The sequence below is a fragment of the Herpailurus yagouaroundi genome, unplaced genomic scaffold (assembly GCF_014898765.1).
Source record: "Herpailurus yagouaroundi ecotype Mexico unplaced genomic scaffold, PumYag 569, whole genome shotgun sequence".
Classification (NCBI taxonomy): Eukaryota; Metazoa; Chordata; class Mammalia; order Carnivora; family Felidae; genus Herpailurus; species Herpailurus yagouaroundi.
In genome coordinates this window covers 5,070,117-5,080,520 of record NW_024412786.1, presented here as the reverse complement: position 1 = coordinate 5,080,520, position 10,404 = coordinate 5,070,117, and the positions used below count along the sequence as shown (strand labels likewise).

The window sequence follows — 10,404 nt, the reverse complement described above, 5'->3', positions numbered from 1 at the left end:
TCTGGCAGCAAAGGGACAGAAGCTCTAAGACGCTTCTGAATAATTCAGTTTGGGCTCTCCCGAGCTCTCCCCTCTTTGCAGGCGACAGTAGTTGGAGGCAGAGGCAGATGGGGAAGTCAGAAAGACCCCGCGGCCCTCTTTGCCTCCAGGCTCCCGGCCCGGTGCACCCGGCTCCCGGGCCGCGGGCAGACGCCTGGCTGCGGCACAGGACAGACCCGCGACAGCACTGCCGCTGGTCCTGGGCGGGGCCCCCGCGCCCCCCCCTCCCCGCCCCCCGCCCCCCCCGCCCCCGCCCCGCCCCGGGGGGGGGGGGGGGGGGGAGCGGGGAGGAGGGACTTTTATTCCCGTTTAGTGAGACGCTTGCCAAGGTCGCGTTACTCTGTCGGCAGAGCTGGGCTTCAGATGCAGGCCTGCCTGGCTCCTGTCCCCCCACGAAGGCCGAGCAGGCCCCTGCCGGGTGGGAGTTAGAGGTTCGGGCTGGCGGGGAAGGGGGAGAGCACGGGAAACAGTCCTGACGCTGGAGTCCTGCCCTCGGGGCCCGCGAGTGCCAAGATGAGACACAGGAGCCCGGTGGGCTGGGTGGGGGGAGGTGCTGAGAGCTTCTTATCTTCTTGTGGAGTGCTGGGGGGAGGGGAGCACAGCGCTGCAGCCCTAACGTCCGAGCACGTGTGCCCTGGGGACACTGAGAGGGCTCGGATGGGCCACCGGCCCGGGGCATGGTCGGAATCCCGTTTTAATTACGAGTGATTAGTGGATGTTCCTTGGAATCCCTGCTCCTTCCGAGAGGCTGTGCGGGAGCCTGTCCTCGGTCGTCACGTGGCAGCACGGCCGTGAGTTTGCACTTGCCGGGCCCCCCCCCCCCCCGCCCCCGGGCTTGGGAGCGCAACCCCGTCTTACAGATTCTGAACGGTGACGCACACGTGTGAAAACGTTTTACAGGTACGTTCCTGAAACGTCGCTGAGTTCACCGCCTTGGCCAGAAATGGTTCTGCCAGACCCAGCTGAGGAGACCAGACAGCACGCAGGTAACAGGGGCAGAGGCTGCAGGGCGGTGCCCCCCTCCCTGACAGAGGCGGTCACCTGGCCGCAGACAGGACGTCGCGTGGCCGGGCGCTCTGAGGCCCAGTGTGAATGCTCAGGCCCATTTTCGCCACCGAGCACAAAAAGTTAAACCGTCGTTCACTTGGCAAATGCTCCTGAGCACCGAGCACGTTCAGGGCAGGCTGCGTAAGAGGGAGGGGCCCCCGGGGCCATCCGTGCTTCCCGCCGCTGGTAGGAGCACAGGGTCAGGGACAGATCTGTCTGCGATCAGAAGAACAGGGTGCACAGTGGGCAGCGGGAGCCCGTGCCGTCCTGGGCGTTGGAGAAACCGTCGGGGTGTCGGGACGGGCGTCCGCCCGGGGCTTGTGGCCGTGAGGAGGGACGGTGTGGCCGGCCGCCGTGGCTGCCATGAGGGAGCGCGGCACCCTCGGTGTTTTTTACAGAGCTAGACACGCAGGGTAGCAGGTGGCGTCTTTTGAGATGCCACGCCAGCTAAACAGCGTCCTGCCCTTCCTCGGTGCGGCTTCCGGCCTGGGCTCCGCTGTCAGGGCAGGAAGGATGTCTTCCTCCCCTGCGCACCCAGCCCCGCACAGGCTGGTGGGTCAGGGCTCCACAGGGTCTGTGACCCGAGCCGGGGCAGCGGAAGCAGGGAGCCGTGTGGGCGGAAGCTTCCAGGTAGACCCCAATGCTATGCGGCATAGTTCTAGCTTTTCCTTACCTGCAAAACAGTCTCTCCTTTCGCTTTGCCAGTCCTCTGGCCTTTTCTTAGTAAAGATGGGGAATCAAACAGGGTGAAGGTTTGTCCTCCCCAGAGTCAGAGAGACAGTGCTCAGGCCAGAGCGGGGTATCATATGGGGTTGGGGACTTGGTCTGGAAAAGCCCCACGTGCCCCGAGTGCCTGTGCTCCTGGGAACAGCGGGCTGACACTGCCCGCAGCAGGGAGAGGAAGCAGCCCCCCCGGCTGTGAGCTCCCCTCTCGAGGGTGCCAGCTGCCGGGGAAGCTTCCTGTCCCGCTGAGAGGGAGCAGGGGCCACGTGGTCCTGTACCACGGTCACAGCGGCTGGGGCCAGGTGGGGTGGAGCGGCTGCCGTCCCGGTCATGAGTAGCCGACCGACCCGGCCCGGTCCTGACTCTCCCTCTCCCCCCGCTCCCCCCTAGAGGTTGTGGGAAAGGTGAACGAGATGATCGCCACCGGCCAGTACGGCAGGCTCTTCGCCGTGGTGCACTTTGCCAGCCACCAGTGGAAGGTGACCTCCGAGGACCTGATTTTAATTGACAGTGAATTAGACGTCGCGTGTGGGGAGAGGATCCGGCTGGAGAAGGTGAGACCGTCAGTGACAGTCACCAGACGTGCCATCCCGCTCCCCGGGCGCATCACTGGGGAGGCTCCCTCAGGTCGGCGGGTGAAGGCAAGCATACCCGTGGGGCAGGACAGCAGCATCCTCCCGGGGGTGGCAGGGGGGGGGGGGGGGGCCGCCCCCCCCCCCCACCCCCCCAGGAGACCCTGTCACAGGGAGGCAGGCAGCACGTTCCGCAGAGGAAAGTATGTGTGCTGATTCGTCTCCCGTCTCCGTGACGTTGCTCCCACGGAACATAATGGGCGTCCAGGTGAACACGTAGACTTTCAACCCCATGTTACGGGAGAAATGTTTCGGCTGGAACACCGCTCTGGCCTTCGAATCGATGGCTGCTGCTTTTTTTTCTTTTTTTTTTTTTTTTCAATATTTGAGAGAGACAGCACGTGCATAAGCCGGGGAGAGAGGGAGAGAGAGAATCCCAAGCAGGCTCCACACTGTCAGCACAGAGCCCGACGTGGGGCTCGATCTCACAAACCATGACATCACGACCTGAGCCAAAATCCAGAGTCAGATGCTGAACAGACTGAGCCCCCCCACAGGCGCCCCTGATGGCTTTTAAACAGAGAGGACTGGATTCAGAGGCACTTCCCTGAGACTGATTGATCTTGCTGGCCGTTCTACACCGCTCCGTCTGTGAACTTAGCGTTTCTACCCATCACTTAGGATTCTGTTTGCTGTTTTGGGCGGCTCTATTTGTTTTTGGCCTGTTCTACTTATAAAAGTGTGTAAAATCGAAGTTCTCTGCACTAGGTCATTTCTGTAGGATAGGTTTAACTGTTAGCGTAACGTACCATAACACGTGTGGTTTTTTCATTAAGACTTCTTCCTTTGTGATTGCAGACTCTTTATGTATTACACCAAGCAGAGCATTAAATTCTGTTTCTAGGAAGTTCTTCTCCCAGCCTGTGATCTGAGCCCAGAGCTGGACTAATTAAGTGTTTTGGACATCAGCAACCCTCAGAACTCTCCTCTCCTTAATGACACAGTGGCCGGTCATGAGCCCGTGAGCACGAGTGGGTTTACTCTGTGATGTCTAAAGTAACGGGAGCCTTTAAGAGTGTATCTGTGAAGGCTTCTAAAAAGGCTTTTTGCTTTGTTTTGTTTTTTTAACAATCTCTATACATGGAACTCGAACTCGCAACCCTGAGATCAAGACTCACACACTTGACCGACGGAGCCGGCCAGGCACCTCCCAAAGACATTGTTCTCAAACACATCACATTAACATAGACGAAAGCCTCATGTTAACATAGACGAAAGCCTCACCTAACGTGGGTTGTTTATCCCTAACTTAGGAAATCTAGCCTCTGGGAGCAGGAAACACATCGTCCTTGAAGTAACCGTGAAAGTTTTTTGATTGTCATCGTTTGGCATAAAGAGCCCGTTAACGCTGCTACAAAAGTCGCTTTTTGCCTTTAGATGTTTAAGTTACATATGCTCAGGTATTTTTCTTACCAGTCAAACTTCAGATGGTTCTCCAACTTCAATAAACACCCCTGCCCTTGCAGCGCAAAGAGGTCATCCTGGGAGGCCACACTTGGCCGTGCCGAGAAAGGCTGCTGGATGGGATTCCGCAGTCCTCAGAAAATACACTTGAACCTGAGTGCGCAGGGTTAGCATTACGAGCTGCTTCAAAAGATGCCGCAGAACGAGGCCCCCGCTGGGCTCAGTCGGTTAAGCATCCGACTCTTGATTTCAGCTCCCGGTTCGTAAGTTCGAGCCCCACGTGGGGTTCCTTGATGGCAGTGTGGAACCCGCGTGGGATTCTCTCTCCCCGCCCCCCCTCTGCCCCTCCCCTGCTTGCTCTGCACTCTCTGAAATAAAGAAGTAAACTTAAGGGGCGCCTGGGTGGCGCAGTCGGTTAAGCGTCCGACTTCAGCCAGGTCACGATCTCGCGGTCCGTGAGTTCGAGCCCCGCGTCGGGCTCTGGGCTGATGGCTCAGAGCCTGGAGCCTGTTTCCGATTCTGTGTCTCCCTCTCTCTCTGTCCCTCCCCCGTTCGTGCTCTGTCTCTCTCTGTCCCAAAAATAAATAAACGTTGAAAAAAAAAATTTTTTTTTAATTAAAAAAATAAATAAATAAATAAAGAAGTAAACTTAAAAAAAAAAGTACCCCAGTATGATTTGTGCATTTTTCTCCTTGTCTATGTCATAACTTCCAATAAAAAGTTAATTTTTTTTTAACGTTTTATTTTATTTATTTTTGAGACAGAGAGAGACAGAGCATGAACAGGGGAGGGGCAGAGAGAGGGGGAGACACAGAATCCGAAGCAGACTCCAGGCTCCGAGCCGTCAGCACAGAGCCCGACGCGGGGCTCGAACCCACGGACCGTGAGATCATGACCTGAGCCGAAGTCGGCCGCTTAACCGACCAAGCCACCCAGGCGCCCCCCGATAAAAAGTTAAAAAAAAAAAAAAAAAAGAAAAGAGCCACCATGTGCACAAACGGTGAACACACAGCCCGGGTGCACAATCACCGGGTCGAGGGCTCGGTTTTTCCTGCCCCGGCTGCCGCTCACCAGCTCCTGAGCGGCTCCCGTCCCAGGGACCGACTCATGAGGTAGCCTGGTCGGCGGCATGCCATCGGCACACTGTCTCAGTCTCCAGGGCGTTCGTGTCGCCGCCTGATCGACGAGCTCTGGTGTCACTTGCCGGTAACGTGTCTGTTTCGCTCCGCAGGTGCTGTTGGTGGGAGCCGACAACTTCACGTTACTTGGCAAGCCGCTCCTCGGGTAACACGCTCGCTCACGCTGGCTTTGTCCGGGACCCACGCGGGCCACCGCAGGGTCGCCAGGCAGAGGATCCCTGGACCACAGCGTTGTCCCGTTAACTAACTTACTACAGCATAGGCCCTTACGATTTGTTGACGGACTATGCTGCGATCTTCTTGCTGGTTTTTTCTTTTTGTTTTGTTTTAATGTTTGTTTATTCTGAGAAAGAGAAAGAGGGAGAGAGGGTGCATGCATGCGTGCAAGCAGCGGGAGGGGCAGAGAGAGGGAGACAATCCCAAGCAGGCCCCTTGCTGTCGGCTCAGAGCCCGACGCAGGGCTCGAACTCAACAAACCGTGAGATCGTGGCCTGAGCCAAAATCAAGAGTCGGGCGCTTAACCTACTAAGCCACCCAGGCGCCCCTGTTGTCTTTTTTTCTTTTCTTTTTTTTTTTTTTTTTTAAAGTAAACTCTACCGAATGTGGGGCTCCAACTCACAACCCCAACATGAAGAGCCATGTGCTCCACTGACTGAGCCGGCCAGGCACCCTGATGCTGTTCTTTTTTTATGGTGTTGAATTGTATAATTCACATACGACACGGCGTTCGTTTTAGGCGTGTGGTACCTTCATGCTTTGCAGAGTGCACGCCCCCCACGGGCCTGGTCACCGTTTGTCACCACACGAAGCGATTACAGCATTATTGACTGTATTCTCTGCTGTAGTCACGTCCCCATGACTGATTTATTTCATCACTGGGAGTTTATCCCTCTTCACTTACTTTGCCAGTCCCCCAGCCCTGTCCTTTCTGCACTGATCTTGATCAGGCTGCTATGTGCTTTTCAAAATGTCTGCAGGGAAAAAGACATCTCACTTTTATAACGCGCACACACACACACACAACAGTAAAACTTCATTTTGGAGATTCTTATATATAAAGCATTAGTAAGCTTAAAAAATAATCAAAAGGACATTGTCTGTCTTGTAGAAAGGATCTCGTTCGGGTAGAAGCCACAGTCATTGAAAAGACAGAATCATGGCCAAAAATCAATATGAAATTTCAGAAAAGGAAAAACTACAGGAAGAAGAAAGGTGAGCTAGAGAAAGTGTGGCTGGCACCTCGTTCGTGCTCCGCCGGGGTACAGCGGCCACACCCCGGGGAGGGAGCTCTGCCCGGCCTCACAGGTCTGACGGGGACGGACAGGTGCAGGGGTGCAGAGGGAGGGCCCGGGAGCCTCAGGCTCCCCTCAGGTGGCACGGGGTGAGGTCAGAGGTCGGAGAGGGAAGAAACAAAGCCCACCGAGGACCAGGGGGAGCCGCGTGATGACGGTTCGGGCAGCTTGCAGCGTGAGGACGACGGGACAAGGCAGGCCCTGACCCGCGGTGGCCGACCGCCTGAGCCGCGCAGGGAGGAGGCACCCTGGCGCGGTTGGGGAGACCCAGGGTGGAGTTGGGAGCAGCGAGTCTGAGGGGTGACTTCACAGCAGAGACCTCACTCGTGCGTGTCACCTGTGCGTGTCCCCCGCGTGGGTGCACGGGCAGGGGCTCGTGAGCAGCACGTGAGGGAACAGAGGAGCCGCGGGGTGGGCTCAGCGGCCAGTGAGCGGGAAGGGGAGCGGAGGCCTCATCCCGGGGCGTCTTGGAGCGCGCTGCAGGAGTGTTGCAGAGGGTGCGATGCGAGGGGTCAGGAAGGCGAGGGCGTCCCCTGAGCGAGGGCAGGAGGCCGGCTTTCCCCGCCCAGCCTCTTGGTGTGGGTGCCGGGCTCCACGCATCCAGGGTAGAGGGCACCGGGGCACCTGGGCTCACAGGGAGGAGGCCCCAGGCTGGAGGAGACCCGCCTGGGTCTCAGTCCAGCTGGCACTACCCACTCTCTGCCCCCCCCCCCCCGTCCTGGGGGAGCGCCCAGCCGAGGCCTGGCCCGTGCCGCCCCGTTCTTTTTGACCCCCACACGTCACCCTTCTTTGCCCCAGTCCACGGCCACCTTCCATTGCCCGGTTAACTGACAGGGTGGGGGCTCCTCGTGGCTGGGACGCGCGGGCTATGGAATGCCGCCCCCGGGAGCGCATAGCACCCACGGTCCTTGGTGACGCCGTAAGGGCTGCCTAAGCTGTTCATAGTGGGGAGTCCCTAAAATATCCCGAACCAGTAGGCCGGCCTCCCCGCAGGTCAGGCCAGGAGGAGCCTCTCCTACACTCTGCCGCCATCAGGGAGCCCCAGGTTCGGGCAGACGGACCGTCCGCCCCCAGGCCAGGACGCTCCTGGCCTCCAGGCCCTGGTGTTGCTGTGTCTGATGGTGCCCGTGGGCCGTGTGGGCAGAGAGGAAAGCACCCGCCGTGACGCGCTCACGGCAGGTGGCCGCTGGGGCCCACACGTGCCTGCCGCCTGGGGAGAGCCGGTGTGAGGCCAACCCCATGGAAAGTTCGGGTGGCCCAACAGCAGGGTTTCACTATAGCTCACGAACAGCGGCAGAATCCGTGGCCGAGCGGTGACCCTGTTGTCTGTCTTTTCCAGTTATCGTGAACCCACAGACTGTCCTCCGGGTGAACACCATTGAGATCGCTCCGTGTTTGTGTTGATCGCGAAGCTACTATTTACAGAGTATAAAAATAAACTCCCGTTTTCCGGAGACCGGGTTTCTGAGTTGTGACGTAAAATCTCCACGTGCCCGTGACAGGCCATTGTAGCTTGAACCCCCGTCTGTGAGCATAGTTTTTTAAGCAGCCAGCCTCCCGGAGCCAGAGAAGCCTGGAACTCGGGAAGAATTACAAGCACGGCCCTCCCGGGGCTGCAGCCTGGAGGCTTGTGCAAGGGACACTGTGCTTCTCTTGGCTGTCCTCCACCCCAGCGCAGGCGGTGGGGCCCGAGGGTGTGGAGGGGGGCGCAGCCGGGACCCGGGAGCCCACGCCAAGAGAAACAGTCCGGCTTCCACTTCTGGGCAAGGTGGGTGGACAGAAAGCGAGTGGACCCCATCTCCGAGTATACCTGTGTCTAGTGATTGGGTTTTTCAAGAAGCTGGGGTTCGAACCTTCTGGGCCCAGAGTCCCTGTTCTTGTCCTTTGCTCTCGGTCCAGCAGGAAAGGAGGGTTGCGGTGCAGGGAGGTGGCGCTCTCACCAAGGGCAGGGCAGCGGGGACGGGAGGAGGGACAGTGGGCAGCCTGGAGCCGTGAGGGGCGGGAGGGGTTCCCAAGTGGGTCCTGGAAGCAGCCGCCTGTCCCAGAAGCCTTTGGGGCCGCCCAGATCTGTGTGCTGGGAGTCAGGCCAGCTAACCCCCCAGGCAAGGAGGGACGACAGGTCCTGAACCCAAAGTGGGCCCGGGACAGGGGGAGCCAGTGGGGGAGAGGGGCTCTCCGATGGCAAGGTCCCCTGTTCTGTGTCCTTCCCGGAGGCAGGGCCTTCCTCCCAAAGAACAGTTAGGGCTTGTAAGTCGCACAATACAACCTTTTGTGGAACCGGGGTGAATGCTTTCTTCGGCAGGAGTCCTGGGGAGTTGCTTGGGGGGTCGGGGAGTCATGGTGGGGGGGTAGTCGCCTGTCAGGTCCTCCCTGCAGGGGGGTGGGCAGGGGAGGGAAGGAAGAAGACAGTTCTGTAGGCGGAGGTCCCCCCCCCCCATGCCGGCCACCCTTGGGGGGCTCTCCCTCCCGTAGTGCCCTCCGTGCACAGCAGGGGGCGCAGCCCTGCAGGACGGGGCCGCGCAAGTGGGCAGCAGGCCCCCCCCACCCCCCACCCCCATGATGCTGGGTGTGAGGGGTGGCGGGAGCCAGCCCCGGAGCGTGGGGTGCACTCCCGCCGAGGCCACGCCAGGAACTTCTGAGGACCGTCCTCGTGCTGACACAGTTGAGGACGGGATCCGCCTTCCACGTTCTTTGCCTTTGGCGCATCCACGCGCCGGGACGCGGAACGGACTCCGGCCGTACCGCTCAGCTCTGGAGCCAGACGGAGCCGGGTATGCGGTGCCCGCCTCGCTGGACGGCTGTGAGGACTCGGGTGACAAAGAAGTGACCGCGCGCACCACCTAGAAAGAGGCGGAACCCCCGCTCCGGGGAGCTGGCCGGGTACCCACAAAGCACTGAGCACTGAACTGGACGAGGCCTGTTCACAGTAGCCAAAATGCAGAAGGAACTCGTGTCCGTCAACAGGTGGGTGGATAGATGTGGGCAGTGGGCACACAGTGAAATGTCGTACAGCCCTAAAAATGATGGGGCCCTGACCTGTCACCACACGGGTGAACCTTGAGCACCCGATGCTGAAAGCCACCAGTCGCAAAAGCACACAAACCGTACGACTGCACGTGTATGAAACGTCTAGAATTTGCAAATCCGTAGAGAAAGCGTAGAGGTTCCCGGGGGCTGAGAGCAGCGGGGAGGGGACGGGGAGTTCTTGCTGGATAGGTACAGGGTTTCTGTTTGAGGTCATGGAAAAGCCTGGAAGTAGACGGCAGTAATGGCTGCACACCATTGTGACAGTCATTAATGCTCCCGAACTGTCGCTTGAAAATGGTTAAGATGGTAGGCCCCCGGGTGGCTCAGTTGGTTACGTGTCCGACTTCGGCTCAGGTCATGATCTCGCGGTCCGTGAGTTCGAGCCCCGCGTCGGGCCCTGTGCCGACAGCTCAGAGCCCGGAGCCTGCTTGGGATTCAGGGTCTCCGTCTCTCTCTGCCTGCCCCTCCCCCACTCCTGCTCTCTCAAAAATAAACAAGCATTTTTTTAAAAATTGAAAAAAAAAAAGATCCACATCTGTATTTTTGCAGAGTGAACTTTTCCTTACAGGCCCTTCCCGACAGCTGTGCCGTTCTGGGGCGGAAGCCACGCCACAGGCCGCCCCCCGGGGTTGGTAGGGCGCTAGGGGGGCCGCAGCACCTCCCTGCTCCCCTAGGCCAGCTTTCCGTTCTTTCCACGGGGTCACCTTGCAGCTCCAGGAACAACGGGGGGGGGGGGGGGGGGAGGAGGGGAGGGGTGTGGCCAGGCACCTGCCTGCCTCACCTCCCTTTAACCCAGGCCCCTGCTCCCTCCACCCACCTTGGCCTGCAGAGTCCGCTCACCCTCTCAGAGCCTCCCAGCGGATCCTGGAATGTCCTGAGAACGCGGTGGGGGGGCAGACTAAGAAAAGCATGAAAGGGGACACTGGGAGGCAGGACAGCCCAGGGGTTTGGCACAAGGGCTATGAGTCCCGCCCTAACCCGCAGGCCCGGCTGCGAGGGATCTGCGTCTTAGCTCGGAGGGGGCTGCCAGGCCATCTCATCTCAGGAGGACCCTGCCCTGGGTCGCTGTCCACTCCCTGTCTGCTCCCCGGGGTCAGCACA

General features: G+C 59.2%; 1 protein-coding gene across 1 annotated transcript; it reads left to right on the top strand.

The window, feature by feature from the left end:
- The first annotated feature begins 895 nt into the window (after positions 1–895).
- On the top strand, positions 896–7,732 carry MRPL21 (mitochondrial ribosomal protein L21). Its single transcript, XM_040465759.1, has 5 exons — positions 896–1,025; positions 2,200–2,363; positions 5,077–5,129; positions 6,093–6,196; positions 7,616–7,732. The coding sequence occupies exons 1-5, from the start codon at positions 983–985 to the stop codon at positions 7,678–7,680; spliced, it is 429 nt and encodes a 142-aa protein (XP_040321693.1). The 5' UTR covers positions 896–982; the 3' UTR covers positions 7,681–7,732.
- The last annotated feature ends 2,672 nt before the right edge of the window (positions 7,733–10,404 follow it).